The sequence below is a fragment of the Perognathus longimembris genome, chromosome 1 (assembly GCF_023159225.1).
Source record: "Perognathus longimembris pacificus isolate PPM17 chromosome 1, ASM2315922v1, whole genome shotgun sequence".
Classification (NCBI taxonomy): Eukaryota; Metazoa; Chordata; class Mammalia; order Rodentia; family Heteromyidae; genus Perognathus; species Perognathus longimembris.
Window position 1 is genome coordinate 137900926 of NC_063161.1, and position 22910 is coordinate 137923835.

General features: G+C 39.7%; 2 protein-coding genes across 3 annotated transcripts in view; one reads left to right on the forward strand and one right to left on the reverse strand.

Annotated features, from left to right (window-relative positions):
- The first annotated feature begins 1415 nt into the window (after positions 1-1415).
- On the forward strand, positions 1416-13044 carry LOC125346125 (protein NipSnap homolog 3A). The gene is made up of 6 exons (XM_048338384.1): positions 1416-1533; positions 3821-4031; positions 5555-5713; positions 7993-8142; positions 12579-12665; positions 12756-13044. Exons 1-6 carry the CDS (start codon positions 1474-1476, stop codon positions 12830-12832), a joined length of 744 nt encoding a protein of 247 aa, XP_048194341.1. The 5' UTR covers positions 1416-1473; the 3' UTR covers positions 12833-13044.
- A 6480-nt stretch (positions 13045-19524) lies between these two features.
- The window catches only part of Abca1 (ATP binding cassette subfamily A member 1), a 123837-nt gene continuing 120451 nt past the window's right edge, over positions 19525-22910 (reverse strand). For both annotated transcript variants that reach the window (XM_048338411.1, XM_048338421.1), the window contains exons 49-50: positions 22155-22398; positions 19525-21320 (exon numbers count right to left, since the gene is read on the reverse strand). In XM_048338411.1, coding sequence (XP_048194368.1) covers positions 21180-21320; positions 22155-22398 — 385 coding nt within the window. In that variant the 3' untranslated portion in view covers positions 19525-21179. The remainder of the gene's footprint in view (positions 21321-22154; positions 22399-22910) is intronic.

The following is a 22910-nucleotide window of genomic DNA, read 5'->3' on the forward strand; positions in this document are numbered from 1 at the left end:
ATTGCTGACATAATTTTCCTTTTGCATTTCCAACAAGCTATATGTACCTGGAGTGTTATCAGAAAGTCAGCCAGTTATCTATCCCCAGTCCCTGTATCACAATGGAAATACCTATCCCTCGGCCCACTCTACAGGGCTGTGGTCCCCTGTAAGACAGGACATTAACTTTTTTCTTTGCGATCTTGTGATTTCATCTGACATCTTAAGTTTGCTTTGCATCTCCCCATCATGGCTAGCTGCTCCTTATCAAGAGGGCTAGAACTTAGTGGTTCTCTCTCAGTACTATACTACCTACCAATGCCTGCAGTACAGAAGAAATCCACTAACTACTGATTGAGTTCATTGCTAAACTGTCAGATGGTGGCTCACTCCTGAAACCTAACTACTCATGAGGCAGAGGGTCCTGCGGTGAGAAGTCAGAAGCCAACCCAGGCAATCCATAAAACCTCATTTTCAATTAGCTAGCAAAAAGCTGGGCTGTGGCAGGCCCACATGCTAGAGCTCCAGCTGAGCAGGAGCATGTGAGTCCCTAATTTCAAGCCCCTGTCCCGACAGCAACAACAGACTCTTAAATGAAGTTATTCTGGTGATTACATGGCTGGTCTGCTGTTTTCTCCCGTCTTACAAAACGATTTGATTTCAATGCATGTTTAAATTTGTATTTCCCATCTAGCCCCCATTCTCTGGGTTCCACAAAAAGTTAACATATATATGTATATAGATACGCATATATATCAATGCATGTGTATATATATTTGTACATACATAAGATACATATAGGAGATATATATATAGGACATATATCTCCTACATGCTAGGAGATGTGCATAGGATATATTGATATATGTGTATCGATTTATATATATCAATCTAGAGTTATATAAATATATGTGTATATATTGATTTATATATGTATATATCTATAGCTATATATGTCGATTTATAGATATATAGATTCCAAAGCCTCTCAGGACCTTGCCAGGGTGGCCAGAAAGATGGAAAAGATACTCCGCCCTTAAAGGTGAAAGGTCGCTGGTAGGTTCCAAGTCTGTCACACAGTGTCCCTCTCCATGATTTTAGATGCAAAGCATAGCATAGCACACACACCCTCCCCGGCCCCAAGGCACCACTCCTCCCAGCTCCAGGACGCACACATTCAACACTTTACACATTTCCACTTCTACACAGCGGCCCTTTGAGCCCAGTGACTTGCGGCCAGCAAAGCTGGAACAGATGCCCCCGGCCAGGTCTACCATCCCTCTGACATCTGGACAGGCACATCTGCGGCAAAAGGGGAGACCAAAAGGTCAGGGCCGACCCCGGGGGACAGCAGCATCCCTGACGCGGGGCCGGGGGCGGAACTGACCCTCTGAGAGCCCCGCCCAGGCCCCCGGCCCGCCCACCGTCCCCGCGCCGCCCATTCCAGGAAGCCACGACGGGGAGTCACCCTGCACCGGGCGCTCCAGCCTCGCCATGCTTGCCGTCCGCAGCCGCCTGGCCAGCGCGCTCACCGCGCGGGTGCGCGCGCCACAGGTGGGAGCCGCGGGGCCGGGTGGGGTCGGGGGACGCCGTGGGGCGGGGGACGCGCGCTGCGCGGGGCGGATGGGGTTGGGGGCACAGTGGGGCGGAGCCACACATTGTGTGGAGGAAGGGGTGGAGCCTTGTGCAATGGGAGGCTTGCACACTCGGAGAGGAGGGGCTTGGCGAGGGGCGCGCAGCCGGTGGTGTGAGCCTCCTGTCTGTCAGGTCTCTGGGTTTGGTGCACGCGCGCGACGTGCAGCATTTTGGAGCGATCATGGATCAGGAGGTGGCCCCCGAGTGGAGGATCTGCCCCGCTGCTCCGGCGACCTGCCATTTGTCCCCCAAGCAGAGAAGGAAACTCGTGAAACAGAAATTTAAATCCTTAGATGAGAAATGTACCAAACGGACCAACCAAGTGATCCATTGCCGGACGTTGACCTGTTCTGTGCATTTAACCCAAAGATTGCTTTTCCTTTCCAAGTCCAGGAGCTAGCCCCCTTTTCAAGTGGCAAGATGAAAAGAGCCCGTTCTAGAGATGGGCTTTTTGGTGGACACAGTTTCCTAAGAATGGCCATTCACCTGATGTTAACTGCAGTCTTTGTTCTCACTATAGGGGGACAAGGCCAAGAATTAGTTACTTCCTTACCGATTTGTTCTGAACAGAGTATTCAAGTTTCTGCCAACATTCTCTTACAAATGGATTGTTAGTTGTTGTTAGTAAGACTGAACTGAGAGAGTGTCAGACATTGGTGACTTTTGCCTTGGTTCAGTTGTTAGCCTTGGAACAAAAATGACAAAACTATTCCACTTTCTCAACCTTTGCCCATATATCCCCTATTCTTAAGTGTCCTTGCATGTTATTATCCTGGGAAAGATGATAGTTTAAAAATGTATGTGTTTAGCCAATTATCTCTTTCTAAGCACAGATTCCTTGAGTCTGCCTGAACAAAGTTTGTTCCATATGTCCATTGATTCATTTTTTTTTGTGATTCATAGTCTTTAAACACTATAGTTAGTAGGCAGGATTTTTTTCTTCTGATAACAGTTTCTTAGGGTATAGTTTAAAACACAAAGAGTGTCTAACAATTGCAATTGTTTTTTATGACAAGGTCATTTATTTGGGACAGTAAGACACAGAATGAGATAAACTCAAATTACACGGTTATATTACGACTTACTATAGACTACAAGTAAGAGTCATATAATGTTGTGCTTTGTAAACAAAAATCAGAATCAAAGCTAATTACCTTCATTATACATACTAGGTAGTAAAAGTAAGCCCTAAATTGAACACAGCTTTGTAGGCACCAAAAACTGCTTTAAAAGATTTTTCTGAAGTCATTAGCTTCAGGAAATTGGTGCAGGCTAGCCTAAGCTATATTAGATGGATTTGTAAACTAGAATGATGTGTGTGTGTGTGTGTGTGTGTGTGTGTGTGTGTGTCGTGTATGTATGCATACACACAGAATAATTTATGGTGAAGCAGTTCCTAATGAGAATAATTTATAGCAAAACATTTCCTAATGAATGATGAATTAAAGTTTTTCATACTTCAACAACCAGTGATAACAGAAGGAGAAACTAATGGTCCATAACCTGATGCCACTAGAGGCTTAAAGATGACCTTGACCCTGCATCTGTCTTTAGAAGTGAATACTGATTCACACAGTTCTGCTTGAAGTCTCCTTTCTCAGCTTGCCTGTATTTTACCACTATATCACAATGCAGCTGGAGAATATAACATCCTGTTGAATTAGTTACAATGCATGCCTGCTTTTAATCAGTGAATTTTCTGTATTCACTTAATATAGGAGATTCTTTGACCTAAGCAGAAATTTCTCATTTTTAAAGAACCTAAAAACATCTTTGGTAAAACATACTTTTATTATGCTTGCCAAAAGACATGCATACAGAATTTGTAAAGTTCATTCGGATGAACATACTATTGAGTAAAAATTATGACTGCATAGGGAAATGTCTAAGTTTGCAAGGATCCCAATTGTAGTTCTCAGATAAAGGAACATCATTAGAACACCAGTGCCTTCTAATGAGCATCTACTCATGAAAAAGTGGTTAAATGACAATGCCTGTTAGCTCACAATAGCTATCCATTCAGCATTTTGGGTAGTGGTTATCTTTATTGATGTCTCTACATAAACATGTCTAAGGGAAGCTAATAGAAATACAAGCATAGATATTATAGTCTACACTGCATGACCCTTGTTTCAACTTGTTGCAACTGAACATCACATATCCTACCTTTCCCCCAAATATTTAAGTTTGCCTTTTCTCTCTCCAGGCATGTGCATCCTTTGCCACAGGCCCCAGACAAAGCGACGGAACATTCTATGAATTCCGTACCTACTATCTTAAATCCTCAAAGTTGAATGAGTTCCTGGAAAATTTTAAGAAAAATGTTCACCTTCGGACAGCTCATTCTGAATTGGTTGGATATTGGAGTGTAGAATTTGGGGGCAGAATGAACACAGTATTTCATATTTGGAAATACGGTATGAATCACACAGTTTGTGTTCCAAAACAAAATCCCTACACTGTTAGCTAACACTATGTCTAATCATAACAGTCCATATCGCAGTGCCCAAAGAACTCAATAATTTCATCTAGGGTTTGACCATCAATGTCAAAATTAACATTCCTGAAATACTTTACTATAAAAAAATAGTCCATTCCATACCTGACACAGACAAGTTAAGGAATTTTCCATGATGTAGTAAAGTAAGCCTCACTAGAACACAGCTTCCAATTTGATAGACACGTTGTTACAACGTAGCTTTCCAGGAAACCTAAAACTACTGACGCATCACTTAAGATGTAAGATTGGTGTGAATCCTTATCCCCAACATAAACCCTATCAATTTTTACTACTAGTCTCATGAATTCCTATTAGTACATAGAGCATTAGGCCTATACATTAATAAGTGTTTTGGTAAATTAGAAGAGAATTAAATCCTGGGCAGAAATAATGGGTGGCCATAAGATAAATGAATCAGCACCATTTCTTGGGGAGCTGTTTGTTGAAAGTAGAATAATTTCACATTTGTTGAAGTTTAGTCCAGGTGTTATTTTTGGCTTGAGCACCCACCACTATAAAAGAAATACAGTGTTTGTCCTAGTAACATGAACCTCTGGCCCATGAGCTGCATAAGGACTCTGAAATCATTAGGTCTGGTCCTGCCAAGAAATCTGAAGCCAGGACTCAAAGTTTGATCAATCTAGGAGCTTGTTTCAAAGTGAAATTTAACAAAAATAAGTATCCAATGACCGGTGGCAGAAACATGAAAGTTCCTTATCCTTGGAACTGTCAGTTAAATGCCTCAAATGAATAATAAGAAATGTATGCACACACACACACATACACACAGTAATAAGTGCTGACCATTGTGCTAAGTCCTATTCATAGATGAATTATTCTGAATTATTCATTATATCCTCACATCATCCCTGGACATGGGTGTTGCATGATCGTTTCCATTTTTTTTTTTTTTTTTTGGCTAGTCCTGGGCCTTGGACTCAGGGCCTGAACACCTTCCCTGGCTTCTTCCCGCTCAAGGCTAGCACTCTGCCACCTGAGCCACAGCGCCCCTTCTGGCCGTTTTCCACATATGTGGTGCTGGGGAATCCAACCGAGAGCTTCATGTGTAGGAGGCAAGCGCTCTTGCCACTAGGCCATATTCCCAGCCCGATCGTTTCTATTTTTACACACCCAGAAGGTGACCACAGAAAGACACCATGACTCACACAGCCACCCAGGAAGTGGTAGTGCCTTTGGAACCCATTCTCTCACATGACAACAGTCCCTTGCATTTCTGGTCCCCATGAGATCATAAGTACCCTGAGGCACGTGCTATCCTTTTGCTAACTCCTCAGTATTCCTAAATGCTGGGGGTAGATTTTGCTGGAATGGATAAAATCCAGAGAAATACAGTTGGTTTGAAGTTGAGGGGTTTTTGTTTGTGGTTTGGGGGGGGGGGGCTTTTTTGTTTGTTTTTTACTTAATGCTTTTCTTCTGTAGATAATTTTGCTCATCGAACTGCAGTTAGAAAAGCCTTGGCTGAAGATAAGGACTGGCAAGAACAATTCCTCCTTCCCAATTTGCCTCTCATTGATAAACAAGAGAGTGAGATTACTTATCTGGTCCCTTGGTGCAAACTAGGAAAGCCTCCAAAAGAAGGTAAGTCTTCCTCCTAACCACTTTGCATTTTGATGTATAAAATGCTAAGCCTTGGGGCTGGGAAGATGGCCTAGTGGCAAGAGTGCTTGCCTCATATACATGAAGCCCTGGGTTTGATTCCTCAGCACCATATATGTAGAAAACAGCCATAAGTGGCGCTGTGGCTCAAATGACAGAGTGCTAGCCTTGAACAAAAAGAAGCCAGGGACAGTGCTCAAGCCCTGAGTCCAAGCCCCAGGACTGGCAAAAAAAAAAAAAAAAAAAAAGTAATAATAATGCTAAGCCTTAAATGATTCAGTGTTCCACTAGTGGTGGGGATCTAATCCTTTATTTCATAAAGTAGCATACACTGATGGTCGATATGAAACTAAATTGAAGCTTAAGTCTGAAGAAACTTTCTAAATCGAGATTTCTTTTTATGGATTGGCAAAGCTGAATTATGCTGAAGAAAATACTTACATAATATTGGACAGTCATTTAAGTATAAAACATTTCACCACATTATAACATTTTAGGGACTTTTTATTTATTATTTAAATCGAAGACCTAGCCTTTGCTGGACAAGTGTCCCACCACCTGAGCCACATTCTTTAAGCTTTTGTTCTCATTACTGTTTTGAATAGGGTGTCTTGTTCTTACCCAAGGTAGTATGGACTGTGGTCCTCTATTTTACACTTCTTTAGGAACTGAGATGATAGTCATGCACCTCCACACCCAGCTTTTCATTGGTTGACATGTAACTTCATGTACTTTTCCCCTGGCTGACCTTTACCTATAATCTTCTCCATCTCTGCCTCTCAAAAATAATTAGGATTACAAGTGTAGGTCACTGTGCTCTTAATAATTAGACTTATCTTTGATTAAAAATTGAAGCGAATGAACCAAAACTGCTAAGCTATATTACTATAATCTAACATTTTCATCTCCCTCTTTCTTATTTCTGTTTGAAAATAATGCCTCAAAATAGATTTTATTGCTGAGTTTACTTCTTGCTGATGTAAGGAACCTCTCACATCTGTCCAGTTTTAATTTTATAAATTATATTCCTATTATCATTTACTCTCTAATTTATTTTATATTTATAAGAAATTTGAATTTCTACATTTTCCTATTTCATATTTCATCTACTCATGTCATAGTTTCTGTCCCTCCATCTATTCTGTACTTCTGACTAGAAGTAAAAAGTGTTTCAATTGTTGTTTAGATATATAGTATGTAATAACCAAAAAAAAAAAAACCCAAGAAGAAAAACATCAAAACCCACAAGTCTTCTTTTCAGATAATTTCCCTTCAAAAAATAAAATATCTCTAATCAAAATTGAATGAGTGTGGGGGGAGAAAGAGAGAAAAAGGAAGAATAAGAAATCAGGGGGGGCTGGGGATATGGCCTAGTGGCAAGAGTGCCTGCCTCATATACATGAGGCCCTGGGTTCGATTCCCCAGCACCACATATACAGAAAATGGCCAGAAGTGGCGCTGTGGCTCAAGTAGCAGAGTGCTAGCCTTGAGCAAAAAGAAGCCAGGGACAGTGCTCAGGCCCTGAGTCCAAGCCCCAGGACTGGCCAAAAAAAAAAAAAAAAGAAATCAGGGAAGTGGTGATCAAGTGGTAGAGTGCTAGTGTTGAGCTGAAGAACTCAGGGACAGTGCCCAAGCCCAGAGTTTAAGGCCCATAAGTGACAAAAAAAAAAAAAAAAAGACTAAAGAAATAAGATAATACATCTCTTACTAATTTCTTTTCTAGCAGACTTAAGTGGCTCAAAAATCTTTGAGGGCTGGGGATATGGCCTAGTAGCAAGAGTGCTTGCCTCCTATACATGAGGCCCTGGGTTCAATTCCCCAGCACCACATATACAGAAAATGGCCAGAAGTGGCACTGGGGCTCAAGTGGCAGAGTGCTAGCCTTGAGCAAAAAAAAAAAAAAAGAAGCCAGGGACAGTGCTCAGGCCCTGAGTCCAAGGTCTAGGACTGGCCAAAAAATAAAAAATAAAATCTTTTGAGTGGACAGATTAAGAGCATTTCACACAATGGCTTCTATGTAGCTTCAAGTCCTTTTTCCTTTTCTTCTGTTATGAAACTTAACAAGTGAGGCTTAGCATGAACAAGAACTTTTTAAACATAAAAGCAAGCAAAAATAATAAGTAAAATAATAGTAAAATAATTGCATAAACATGATCCTTCAAATATGTGTGCATAGTTAGCTTTCCACCTCTAGATACAAAACAGACTTAAAATTTCTGGGGTATCTTCTGTAAAATGCTTCTTTTTTCTCCCAATTCCAGGTGTCTATGAACTGGCCACTTTTCAAATGAAACCTGGGGGCCCAGCTCTGTGGGGCGATGCATTTAAAAGGACAGTTAACGCTCATGTCAACCTAGGCTATGCTAAACTCATTGGTGTTTTCCACACCGAATACGGAGCACTCAACAGAGGTACATTGTCCCTTTCTGTGAAACTGTGTGCGGGCTCAGTTTTCTCTCTTTACTTCATGATATGTTTTCATTATTAGTGAAGTTTTTTGAAGTTTCTTTGCAGTATGAAGGTTTGAAAAAACTAATTTATAGCTTTTTCAGTTTAGAACAATAATACTTTCTAGAGTCTGTTTAAAATGCTGAAATGCTGTTTAGAAACAGAAGCTAAGAAAATATTATTTTTAATCTCTTTTTTTCTTCTTAAATATACTTTCCTTGATTTTTTCCCCAAAATAATATAGCTTGGGTTAGAGGGATGATTTCTGAATGAAAATATACTATGTATGCCCAAAACATATGGAAATCCAAAGGAACAAAAGTTACCTATACTACAAGACACTACTGCACTTATATAAATAACACAGGAATACAAGAACCAAACTGTTAATCAGTTATATAAAAACTAGAAACAATGTATATCCATCCATATTATCATCTGTACCCCCTGTATGAGTGAATAGGCTAAATCATTAGACACATAGATCCATATATATTTTAATTTTTAATATATATGTAGCATTTAACTATTAAAATTGAAAGAAATTACAGCAAGAATTTCAGAGGTTTTGTGCCAAATTATTTTTTAATGTGGGTAGCTTTTATCTAGGAGAAATGATTAAGAATAGCTACTAAAATACTTGAAAGATTCATTGTACCCATTTGGTTCCTCAACTTCCCTACCTGAATGTTGAACAGAAAGATCCGAGCCTGATCCATGATCTTTTTTTGGTACTGAGATTTGAACTCAGGGCCTCATCTTGCATGGCTTGCTTAGTAGGCTTGCTGTACCATTTGTGCCACATATCTACCGTGGCTTTTGCTGATTCCTTTGCGGATGGAGTCTTGTGGACTTTTCTGTCTGGGATGGCTTCAAACGCTGATCCTCTGCATCTCAACTCCCTAGCTAGCTAGGGTTAGAGTTCTGGACCACTGACAGCCAGCCAGGCTCTTGATCTTTGCTCAGAAATTATGTTTTAAGCTATATGTTCAAAGAAAATCATTAGAATACATAAGCAATGTATTTCCAAGATGAAAAATAGGTTAAGAGGAGAAAAGTATTCGATGTTTATGTCACACTAAAATAAAATTAAAATGCATCATAGATTCAGTGTGTACAAACATAGTTATACAATTATTAAGATATCTGTGAACTTACATAATAGTATACGTGAGGCCAAGCCAAAATTTCTAAGTCAAAAAATAAAGAAACTACTGAAAATATTAACTTGAAGTTTTTATTATATAAAAGCTCAACTATCACATACCCCAAATCACCATTATGTGCACTTCAAAAGCAAACAGAAAACTGAATCCTTACACAAATGAAGATGTACAGGTGGTTATTAATGTATCTTAAGGAAGATGCAGGTTAAAGCAATAATTAAATAACATTTGTTCTGTAGCTTATGCATATTTCAAGAGGTATAATGTTTGTCTGACAGAAAAAGGAAGTACTCATTTCTTTTGACATTGGCATAATTTTCCCTCCCCAAAATTTGACAATATAAACAAAAAGCTTTTATTTTTGTTGTCTTTGTTGAAATTACTTCTAGGTAATATTCATGAATGTGTGTGCATATAGTTTGCACAGGAAAGAAATTTCAAAAGATAACTGGAGGCATGGCTTAATTTTTAATCCTCAGTGCTACACAGGCAAACAAACACACACACACACAAGAAATTTGAAATGATATAAAATATAAAGTTGACACCTTTGAATGATAAGATTAAAGGTTTTTAAAATCTCTATCTTAATTTTTCTAGAATGGATATAGGTGTGTGTGTGTGTATGTGTGTGTGTGTGTGTGTGTGTGTGTGTGTGTGTGTGCGTGTGTATCTTTTGTAAGAAAAACATACCAAAAATGTGTAGACTTTTTTTTTTGCCAGTCCTGGGGTTTGGAGACTCAGGGCCTGAGCACTGTCCCTGGCTTCTTTTTGCTGAAGGCTAGCACTCTGCCACTTGAGCCACAGTGACACTTCTGGCTTTTTCTATATGTGTGGTGCTGTGGAATTGAACCCAGGGCTTCATGTATACGAGGCAAGCACTCTACCACTAGGCCATATTCTCAGCTCATGCAGACTTTTTAAACATAAATTTATTCTCAATATAAGAAGGATACTATGCAAAGGATATATTGTCTGAGTTTGAGTCCCAATTCCCTCACTTAATAACTTTGTGACCTTTGGGTATGTTACTTTAGCTTCATTAAACTTTAGTAACCTCATCCATAAAACTGGAAATAGTAACTTACCACCTACACTATTGGGAGGATCAAATAAGTTGAGGCATGAAAAATACTTAAAGCAAGTCCTAGTACATAGCAACTCCCTAGTAGTTCATAGTCACCATCATGAATAGTCTCATTATTGTAGGCATACATGTGGATGCTGATCTAATGAGGTGTATGTCAGCTTTGTATATAATAAGAAAATACTAGAAACAATGTGGCAGAATCTCATTTGAGTAATGTATACACTCACAATCCACAAGAAGAAACTAGGGATATGGCCTAGTGGCAAGAGTGCTTGCCTCTTATACATGAAGCCCTGGGTTCAATTCCCCAGCACCACATATACAGAAAACAGTCAGAAGTGGTGCTGTGGCTCAAGTGATAGAGTGCTAGCCTTGAGCATAAAGAAACCAGGGACAGTGCTCAGGCCCTGAGTCCGAGGCCCAGGACTGGCCAAAAAAAAAAAAAAAAATCACTTTTCTGACAATCCACAAGTAGAAATATGTAAACCTCACATGCATCTTGTATTTTATATAAGCACACACACATACATACACTATGTGGGTATAAATATGTGTACATAAAGCATGTACATATTGTGTACCCTTTATATACATATATAAGCATATATTTTCTGTAAGTGTAGTGTAGATGTATAAACATAAGTACACACATAAATATACAAATGTGGGAATGACACATCCAAAATAGAAAAACATGATTATTTGAGGGTAATAAAAATTAGAATTCTTTCTTTCTTTCTCCATGTATTTTCCACAAGCTTTTTGGCTTGCATAGTAAATTTTAATTATAAAGAAGTATAAGTATTTATGTTATAAAATATATTGAGAATAATTTATGTTGCCAACGATAGAGGGTTGGAAGAATAAGAACAAATTCATATTACCATTAAAAACTAGTATTATTACCAGGCACCAGTGGCTCAGGCCTATAGTCCTACCCTCTCAGGAGGCTGAGATCTGAGGACCTGATTTTAAACCAGCCCAGGCAGGAAAGTCCTTAAGATTCTTCTCCAATTAACTACCAAAAAGCCTGAAGTGGGGGCCCTAGTGGTAAAGTGCTAGTCTTGAGCCAGAAGAGCTCAGGGACAGTGCACAGATCCTGAGGTGAAGCACCAGGACCGTCTCTCTCTCTCTCTCTCTCTCACACACACACACACACACACACACACGCACACAGTATTATTAACATCTCATGAAATTCCATAAATATGTACAAGATTAATGTTTGTATGTCTTAATTAAAAATTAACATTAACAGAAAATTATCACATTGACAATATTTAACTGGTATTAAGTATAATGTGTAGTAAGAACATGATTTGTTGTATTGTTTTTTTGTTTTGTTTTGTTTTGTTTTGTTTTGCCAGTCCTTGGGCTTGGGACTCAGGGCCTGAGTACTGTCCCTGGGGTTCTTTTGCTCAAGACTAGCATTCTACCTCTTGAGACGCAGAGCCTCTTGTGGCCTTTTCTGTTTATGTGGTGCTGAGGAATCGAACTCAGGGCTTCATGCATCCTAGGCAAGCACTCTATCACTAAGCCACATTCCCAGCCCAGTTTATTCATTTCTTTTAAAAAAAATGTTAAAGAAAAAATGTTACATATAAACAGAGATTGCTCTAGAGAGTGGAGATGAGGTTATTTTAGTTTTTTACATTAGATTCCTATGAAAAACAAGACTTTTTAATGATCTACTGTTTTAATTAGTCACGGTCTAGAAGGAAGTAATGAAACATGCATCTCAGTATTGTTTTAGCAATTTGATATTACTTCCTCTTAGCTTTTGATTTCATTTGATTAATGTACATAATTCTTTCCAGAGCTCTGATCCCATATTTAAAATCTAAAACATCACAAACAATTCTAGGCTGAGTGTCAGTGGCTCATGCCTATAATCCTAACTACTCAGGAGGATGAGATATAAGAATTGTGGTTCAAAACCAGCCTGGGCAGGAAAGTCTGTGAGACTTTCTCTCTAATTAAGCACCACAAATGCTGGAAGTGGTAGACTACTAGGGTTTAAACAAAGAAAAGAACCTCAGAGATAGTACCCAGGCCCTCTCAGTTCAAGCCCCAGGACGAGCACACAAAACAAAAAAATTCTAAAGAAATGCATCTAAAACTAACTAAAGGCTTATTTGTGCAGTTCATGTTCTTTGGTGGAATGAAAACGCGGACAGTCGTGCTGCAGGAAGACATCAGTCTCACGAGGACCCCCGAGTAGTGGCAGCTGGTAAGTTCTTTCACGAGGCATGGATTGTTTTTAGAACCAGCCTGTTTCAGCCCGTCATTTTATGTGCCTTCTTATGGAATGTTTTTATAGTTCGGGAAAGCGTCAACTACCTGGAGACTCAGAAGAATAAGCTTCTGATACCTACATCATTTTCACCATTGAAATAAGTTTCTACTGAAATACCAAGCGTTGCATTCACCTGGCATTGAGATGTGTCTGCAAATGGTGTTTAAGCTCTCCCAAGAGGATTATTCTCCCTATGATGTAAAGGAGGTAATAAGTTCAGTCATTGGGTCCCTTGCATTTTTTTAAAGCCACCTCTGTCTTTTGTCATCATGTCACCTCAGGAGACAGCTGTCTTCATTTCCTCTAGAATCTGTGAGGAACATTATGAGAAATATTACATGAGAAATATTACTAATTGCTTTACACTCTTGAAAATTCATTTATTTCAGCATATCTCTTCTTCTGTAATAGTTTGTATTGTGACCATCCTTTATGTCATTTTCTATATTCAAATAGTGATTTTACATTCTTTCACCTGGCAATATTTTTTTGAAGTAGCTCTTCATCAGCTTTATTTGTCTGAGATTTAAAAATATTATGTACTGGGGCTGGGGATATGGCCTAGCGGCAAGAGTGCCTGCCTCGGATACACGAGGCCCTAGGTTCGATTCCCCAGCACCACATATACAGAAAACGGCCAGAAGTGGCGCTGTGGCGCAAGTGGCAGAGTGCTAGCCTTGAGCGGGAAGAAGCCAGGGACAGTGCTCAGGCCCTGAGTCCAAGGCCCAGGACTGGCAAAAAATATATATATATATATATTATGTACTCAGTGTAGCTTACCATGTCGTATCAAATGCAATCCATGAAAATGCTGGACCAATTGTATCTCTTTACCTTGGAAGAAGTGTACTCTCATATGTGTCCTATGTATTCATTATGGTTTTCACTTTAATAATTTCATCGCTCTACTTGGATCTTATGTAATTAAATCACTGCATTAAAAATCTAGAGAATACTTGATTTGTTGGCTGAAATATGTTCATTTAGAACTTAATAATTTTGACTTCCCCATGGGTCACTCACAAAGACTCTGAGACATTAGTGTTCAAGAGATCTTTATGACTGCGTAAGCGCCCTAACAAAAGCATCCCTCTCTACTATGATATCTCATGTGTGCTGCATTTTGATCTTCTCTTCTCTAGAGGTCTTACTATCTTGCTGTAGTGACACAGTGATGATTTGCCGGCTGCATGGTAAATGTCAAATTATAGCATAAAAATAACATGCTGGTAACCCCAGAAGGAAAATTTCTTTTGTACTGACTCAGATGTTCTAGAATTTTCCTTGAAACATTTTGAATTTCCCCTATATGTAATTCCTCAACCTTCTAAAGCTAGGTTCTGTACTCGGAGCTTCCTAGACAGCCTTAGTCAGGGAAGGTAGATGCACACAGTGGCAGCACACACAGACACAAGCCTCTGTGTTTTTCTCCATGCCTCTAAAGTTCAAATAGTCTAAAGACGTCTCACATTTATATGAAATATTCAGGAATTAAGTGACTGATAACATATTGTGTTACAAGGGTTTCTCCTCAGGTTCTCCTTTGATTCAGGCAAGCCATGAAAAGATGTCTGGGCAAAATGGAATAGAGAGATCATGTTCATTCAAAGCTCTCTGTCCATAGATTCATCACTGGCATAAATGGCACCAGCAGCCCCTAGCATAACAGCAGTCGTTCACCCAGCATGGACTCTCAGGCTCTGCACAGCATCACCGGCTTTGGTCTGTCCACAGATTCACATTCTGTCTGCCGGCTGTAGCACTTTATCACCCTGTCCTCCATGAGCAGCAGCCAACTGTCCAGCAGTGGTACCCCCACATCACTTCCCCCTTGTCCTTCAGTGGTCCCTGTTGATGTCCTCTGTACACAAGAGACATTTGGCCAAGGATGGCCACACGAGACCAAGCATGTGCACCCAGTCTCAGGCTACATGTAACCCAAAGCCAAGGGGAGGAAGAGGGCTTTCCTTTCTGATCTTTTTGATCATCCACGAAGGAGCACAAGGGGACTTCCCTTCATTTAACGCCTATAGCTTATCCTCCATCGTTAGCTCCAACCAGGTTTGCCTTTCTCCTAAATCTAAGATGACAAAGATTTGCCTTCCAAGAGGTATAATTTGAAGATGAAAGTAATTTATCCATCCAGGTTCATTTCTTAGCTTCCAGTTTCTTGTAATTGGTTTATTCTTCTATTCTCTTAGATGATTCCCAGCACCTGCTCCCCTATCTTCATTCTCAGCTGACAAACTTTCCTCTTAACCGCACTGATAGATGAAAATAATCAGAAGAGGAAGAGACTTGGTGTAGAGGTCCTCCCTCCCGGTCCCTCTGCAGTGAAGTTCATATCCCCACCTTCCTCCTCCCGCTCTGCATAGTCAGCCTGTGTGCCAAGGAAAAGGGGCCATTCCCACTTTTACACTCCCTTGCTGCAGTTATGTCTCCTAAAGCTACACTCTCTATCCTTCTCGGGAGGAGAATTATTTTATTTTATTATTATTTTGCTGTTAAGTTTTCCCATCTTTTGGGGGGTGAGGAGAGTTGGCACATGCACACCTATCTTGGGGTTTGAACTCAGAGCCATAGCACTCTCCTTTAGCTTTTTCACTCAAGGTTGGTGATCTACCATTTGGCCCACACTTTCATTACCAGTTTTTTTTTTCCTGGTTAACTGGAGATTAGAGGCTTTTGGATTTATCTGCCCAGACTAGCTTAGAAGAGAGAACTTCAGATCTTAGACTCCTGAGAAGCTGGGACTACAGGTGTAATCCTACCCATGCCCCACAGTTTTTTCTATCTTTTAAAAAGAGAAACCTCATCAGTTGCTGGTGGCTCATACCTGTAATACTAGTTACCTAGGAGGCTGAGATCTGAGGATCACAGTTTGAAGCCAGAGCAGGCAGAAAAGTCTGTGAGACTCTTTATCATCAATAAACTACTCAGAAAAAGCCAGAAGTTGCCTGTGGCTCAAGTGGTAGAGTGCTATCCTTGAGCACAAAGAGGATCAGGGATAGGGCCCAGGCCCTGAGTTCAAGCCCCAGGACCAGCAAAAAAAAAAAGTAAACTCATTTTCTCATGTGTTTATATGACTCAGAAGTGTATATACTTCCTACCTTGATCTAATCTCCTCACATTCCCTTACACATCCTCTTAGCTCCACATTCCCTTACACATCCTCTTAGCTCCACATTCCCTTAAACATCCTCTTAGCTCCACACCAGCCCGGTTGCTCCTAAATCCGCTAGCAATCGGTCTCTCCTTATTCTGAAACTATTTTCTTCATTTCTAACACTAACTGCATAAGCCCTCTCCCCCATGAATGCCTTCCAGTCTCTACCTTGTCTCCTTGACCTCCAGCAATGTAGCAGTCCATGGCATGTTCCTTGTGAGGCAAAAACAATAGGTATCTAGATCCACTCAGAAGTCTAGAACCTTCTGCCTACAAAGAGCAGACCTGTGGCCCACAAAAAGGCTGATCAGGACTGCTCCACAGTCCTGTAAGTATTACAGTGGAACTAGGACTCTCGGACCCCTGAAAAGGACTGTTTCGCAGAGCTCAAGTTCCAAGATAAGCAGACATCTTTTTGTGAGACCCATTTGTAAGGTTCACCAGAAAGGAAACCTGCCACATGGTTCAAGCAGAAAAGAGTTTGTTGGAGGGAAAGTAAACTGCCAGCCCACACAAGATGAAGGTGTGGGGAAACAGAGAAGAAGGAAGAAGGGAATGAGAAAAGAGCAAGAGAGAATAAGAGAGAAAAGGAAAGAGAGTGGGGTCCATGTTGAGCCAAATTATATAGGAAAAGGCGGGAGATATGGCCAGGTGGCTTGGATGTGACCTCAGAGAAGGAAGAGGTAACTGCCAGGTGTGCCTAGGTAACTCAGGTACTGGGCGCAGACTTAAACAAGTGGGGGGCATCTGCATGGAGCCCTCCTGGGGTTGGACCTTACACCATCTGTTCCTGTTTTGTTATTCATGTTGTTATTGTTTGTGCCAGTACTGGGGCTTGAACTCAGGGCCTACCACTCATTTGGCTTTTTCTACTCAAGGTTGGCACTCTTGCCACTTGAGCCATAGTTCTATACTCCCCTTTTTGGTGGTTATCTGGAGATAAGATTCTTATGGATTTTCCTTCCCAAGCTGGCTTTGAACTAGGATCATAGATTTCAAACCTCTTGAGTAGCTAGGATAGCAGGCATGAGCCACCTGTGTCTGCTATTTTTGGTCTTCTTGATGGTACTGAGGTTTGATCTCAAAGCCTTGCCCTTTCTGGGTACGTACTCAACCCATAAGCCACACTCTTAGTACTATATGTATTTTATTTTTTGCTTTATGTATTTTTATATTTTGTGCACTGTATTAAAAACAACTTTTAATCTTTGTCTTGAAACTTTTGTTTTATGTGGTACTGAGTTTGAACTCAGGGCCTTGTACTTGCTAGACAACTATTCCACATCTAAAACTGACAGACTCAGCCTTATTTTTTAAACTGGTCTGCTTTTTCTTCCCTGGGTGAGCCTGGATGGCAGTTCTATTTGTGCTTCTCAAGTAGCTGGGATAACAGACACACAGCACCAAGCCTAACCTTTTAATGGTTGAGATGTGATTACAGCATGAGCCATTACTCCCAGAAGAAAAGCGCATCTATATTGTCTCCCTTGTGAGCTACATAGCCCTTACCACAGGAGAACAAGGAGGCATCTCCAGCAGCACGGACTCAGTACGACTTCCCTTCCCACATTTTCTACCTGTGCATTCTCATCACCCTCACCAAAAAGCACACACACATGCTATGCTATGCCTTGTATTTTGGTCGAATAAATTAAAAGAGTACCAAACGCTGTCTTTTGGTAGCCTCCTCCAACCAGTTAAATTTTTATGTAATAAATTTAATCTATTTTCAGATATCGCTATAGTATAATGATCCATAAGCAGAATAAAATTCAACTAAAAAAACCTCTTAAGCTTTCTTAAGCCCAGCTATCCTTTGTCTTGACTGAATCATGAAAAGTACAGAACAGGCATTCATTTACAAGTCATCTCCTGAATTCTCTTGTAACAAAGAGGACATTTGAACCTGTTCTAAGATTCTTCCCTTTGGTTGAAACAGCTTTCCCCTCCAGGAGAGAGTCTTGTTTCTTTTATCATGGCTTTACAATGCCTTACCAGTAGAGGGTGCTACAAATGCACAAAAGTAGACTTGTGTAGACAAACAGAAGTGTCACAGCTTTATTTTGTGACTCATTACAACATAGAAATATGCCTTTTTAATACGTCATATAAAGTCACTGACATACAAATGTTTTTTCTAGGTTTTTTGTTCTTTTAATGAAAATGATTTAACTTAGAAATCTATATGAAACTTCTGCCTAGTTTTGCAATTCTCAGATATTCCAGTGCAAAAATAGATCCATTACAGACAGCATAAAGTGCTTGGAATGAAGGGCTAATGGTGAAGAAAAAGCACAAAAACAGCTTCATCCTCAGGTTTAAGAAGGGGTAAAAGCATACCTAACCCTTATGGGGATATAAACATTCTAGAAAAGGGGATGCAGTAATTTTGGGGGGAAAAATAGAGCAGTATTACTATGGTATTCCATTGCTATTTCATAACAAGAATACAAATGACTATCTCAGTACTAAAGTGGTTCACTATTACATGACACATGGCTCTTTGGAAACGTTTTACCTGATATATACAACCATGAGAAGAAAATTAACCAGACACCTTCCCTTTAAGTCAATGATTACTATACAGTGAATCAATGATGTTTTTAACATTTAATAGTCACAAAACATAGACTTTCCATACAGATATCAAAATACAGTAGTTTGAGGTTTGTTTGTGTTTTTTAATAATGAATTAGGCTGGGTTATTTACATAGAGAGGACTTGTTATTTTTTCTATATTTTGCTTATTCACAGTTAGTAAGTTTTCCAAGGTTCCCAAGAGATGCAAAAGCAGAAATTTCTAAATCCTCGAGAAGTTCCGAAACTCATGTAGTTACATTTCCACAGGGAAGATATAAAAAAAAAAATTATTATGAGAATAGTGTTGGTAAAAATTCTACCAAAATTAGGGGTTACACAGGAAAATACAAAATATTACTAGTTGGGTAGTCAAAAGTAAAAATGTTAATGAAGTCAATGTGTAACTGTGGATTGTTTCTAGTTTCAGAAAAGATTCCTTTAAATCTGCTTGAAAATGTATTTTTAAAAATAATACACAATGTCTTTTTTAAAATATGGCCTTAAAATTAGAGTAATTAAATAAAGGAATTGCTCATGGATTTTATTTAACAAAGAAGTATAGTAGGATAAGAAATGTAACAGAAGTTAGATTTTGAAAAACAGGAACAATTCAATTATCTTTGATGATGACATAGAATATAGTGATTTCACCAATAGTTATTGGAAATATGCTTTCAATATATTTTAGGCAACAATATTCACAGTGATTTCTAAGTCATTGTTTCAAGCAATGAGTTAGATAATAACATTCTGTAAATTTAAATATATAAACTGAAGTAGATTTCCAATCCTCTACCTTTAGAGTCAATATTTAAACTTTAGAAAAAGTTGAAGAAATCAGTATGACGTGGAGACCATTTGAACTCTGCCAAACAATAATCATCCTCTCATATTTTTGTTCTGTCTCAAAACAGGTGACATTCCTATTAGTGCACTTATATTTTTGAAGTGTTTTGTTGAAAAAAAAGAAAACAAAACAACTGGGTTAGAATAGTCTGAAAAATATTCTGTGTAGAAATCTTTTTGTTGTTTTTTTTTTCGTGTTAAGTTAGTGATTGGAGAGATGATGAAAATGTTGAGATTGTCAGGAATTTACTGGAGAGTTTCACATCTCGGCAGTGTCAATGATTTGAAGGTACTAATTGTCTGTCATAAGTACAAGTGGTGGTCAAGTTTCCAAGCCAGCTATTTTTCCCTTGAAGAGTTCACTGTTAGTCTTATGAGCCCATTGTTGGTTTTTGCATTACTGCTATTCAAAAAATGAAAGTTCAGAGGCATGTGTGATTAGACAGTATTCTCTTAGTGGACTCCTAAAACAGTATAACCTCTATTTGTAAACTGATTATCTGAAGACCATGGCACGGAAAATCTACTAGCAATTTCTCCTCACCCCTTCCTATATCTATAGTCACTCGGTGATAGCATACCCTCAAAAAATACTTGATTGATGGACCAAGATTAACAGCATTCTATGTGACCTGAAAGAAATTCAAATTCAAATATCATGCAGAAGATTTTGCTCATGCTGTTTTCTAGTCACTGGGCCCTGCAAACTCTAGGAAAATCAAGCTAGCAAAGCAGGTAGTGTAGCCAGATTCCTTTACACCACAGGCTTGTACAGAGGCCCCTCCTCAAATTCAAAAGTAACTGAAGAACTTGAAATGCCAAATGACAGTCATAGTACAAAGATTTTTGTCAAAATACACTCTCTTTTCATTGTCCTGCCTGAAGAGACATAATACCATATTTGTGTCAAATAAAAAAAAGGACCTTGAGATGCAGTGTACCGTGTTAGCAGACAAACAGGACAGACAGACACAGGCGTCCCTACACAAGAATGCAACATCTCTCTCACCCCTTGCTCTGACCTCTGAGCTTGCAGCTCCAGTAATCGGGCTACTGCACTTAGGTCTCTTACCAGGATCTAAATGAATAGAAGCAGTCCTAGGAAGATGACCCTAGAGAACCATGGCTCCAAACACGGCACATGGAACAATGGAACCAAGTTTCCTGTGCTGGCAGACATCCCTATTTTACATGTTGCAGCCACCACAGCAGCTCACCAAAGAGATCAAAGCAGCCTTTAGTCACACATGGCACCATTTTATCACTTGATAGTGACAGATGTTTATCTACTCTGAACAGGGAAATTTTCACCAAAATGTGACACATATACCATGTTGTTTCAAACTTTCTGAGCAACTTGGCACTGGTAATCCTGGCACACTCATTGCCAGCAATGGATGTGTCCCTGGGAACCCATTCTTCTGGCGTGGCATTCCTTAATGGCTGAGGATGTACAAGCCTTTGAGTTTCATAATCATTGGCCATGATTAGTTGCTGCATTTTTGTTGCAATCCCAGTGAGAATACATACACAGGAACAACAAAACAAAATATGACTTCAAACCCATATGTCCACTGGGTTCCATACTAGAGTTTCACATAGGTAATAATAAACTAATTTCAAGTCTTTTTCACTAGAGAGCCATACAAGACATAGGCTACAAAGGCACTGCCCCTGTAATGGAATTTCTGTTTTCATTGCATTGAATTGCATTGCATTGTATAGTATCAGTACAGTATCCAGTCTCTTTCTTCCCACAAAAAAACTTCCACCTCTTTCCTCTGGAACACTTGACACGATGCACAGGAAGATCTAGCTCTTCCTTACTTTCAACCATCCTGTATGAACAGAGTTCTTCATACGTAACTTTCTTTCACTTTCTCATCCTGCAGAAAAGATGTGAGCACTGCCACATCTACCACTGTCTGGTTTTTGTGCAATGAGAGGTCCTTTAAGTGGTCATCATCACTTTGGTCCTTGGCAAAATTCACAAATACCTGTTAAAAGAAAGAAGGGGCTTTAGGAATACCTCTCAACTTGTTCTTTCTTTATTCTACTTTCAGGGGTTTTGTTCCTCTGTAGAAATTAGGTCAAGTAAGGAACACAGAATTATACAAGTAGATTGTCTAGAACACTTTGTGAGAAAAGAATATATGAAAAACATCAACAGTCACTGAAAAAATGATCTCTATTACTCTCCTCCCATATTACTATATACTGTTCAATCATCTATTTAGTGTAGAACAAACAGGCTTCACTAAAGGAAAGAGAAGAAAACATTTAGTAATACCTAACTGAGTACCTGTTTTATACTTTCTGTTATCTAAGCAGAATAAGGCACCCAGTTCATAGTTGGTACTCAATAAGTGGTGGTTCTTATGCTAACTGATATTATAAATTTTCAAGAGAGCATCATCCTTTCTTGTGTATGTGTGGAAGTTTTGTAAAAAGCACACCTAGTTATAATGGATAAGGAATTCAAGCACAGATTGTATAAACTGCTTCCGGGGTTATGATGCAGGGGGTTGGGGGTGGGGGTAAATGGACAGGAATCCTCACCCTGAGAAGTAAATCTACTTTTTTTTTTTTTTTTTTAATTTTTTTTTTTGGCCAGTCCTGGGCCTTGGACTCAGGGCCTGAGCACTGTCCCTGGCTTCTTCCCGCTCAAGGCTAGCACTCTGCCACTTGAGCCACAGCGCCGCTTCTGGCCGTTTTCTGTATATGTGGTGCTGGGGAATCGAACCTAGGGCCTCGTGTATCCGAGGCAGGCACTCTTGCCACTAGGCTATATCCCCAGCCCATAAATCTACTTTTTGATATGCAAAGCTTACTTGGTCAAGTGTTGTTTGGGAAACAGAGTAGTCTTCTATGTGGAGTCGCTTTTTGCTCTGGGAGAGGATGCTGAATATCCTGGCCAGAGAAGATAATGAAGATGGAAGCTGGTACTGGAGCATGTTCCGGTGTTTCTCCTTTAGGACACTTCCAGGAAAGGCAAGTCCAAAAAACTCCTGGACAGGCTTCAGGTCAGGGTTGGCCCCTGCTATTCGCACAACTATTGTATAACCATCTCCAAATCTAAAAGCAAGGGGGAGAAATTCACTGAAATTGAGTGTTTTTAGGAAACCTATCAGTAGGACACTTAACCCTGAAAGTCCAACTCTGCACCATGAAAAATGGGAGGTCCCTGACATACCCAGAGATAGGTTCTGAGGAAAGGAGTGAGTCATCATTTAGTGAACCCCTATTGTATGTGTGCCCACTCAGTGCTTGAATGCACAATGTCATTTCACCTCTACCCGAATGCATGAGGTCAAACAGATGTTACACAAACCCATAGCCAAGAGAGTTTTAGCCACTTGCCCATGTCGTAAGTGGTAAAGGTCAGAGGCAAAACCCTTTGTGCTGCTTCCAAAGCTCTTAATCAAAATGTCACATGCTAGCTTGAAAATTGATTTGTTCAATGTAGCTTGGAAGTAATAGTCCTAGGAAAATGATTCTCAAAGAAATTAGGTAACTAGCCTACAGTGATTCACACAACTAGTCTATAGTAAAGATGAATTTTGAATGCAGCTCAATTTGACCTTAGA

Excerpts from the sequence above, each read along its gene's own strand:
- LOC125346125 (XM_048338384.1), top strand. The coding sequence starts at position 1,474 with ATGCTTGCCGTCCGCAGCCGCCTGGCCAGCGCGCTCACCGCGCGGGTG. Across the intron at positions 5,714-7,992 it reads AGGAAAGCCTCCAAAAGAAG|GTGTCTATGAACTGGCCACT; the intron begins GTAAGTCTTCCT and ends TCCCAATTCCAG. Across the intron at positions 12,666-12,755 it reads CCCCCGAGTAGTGGCAGCTG|TTCGGGAAAGCGTCAACTAC; the intron begins GTAAGTTCTTTC and ends ATGTTTTTATAG.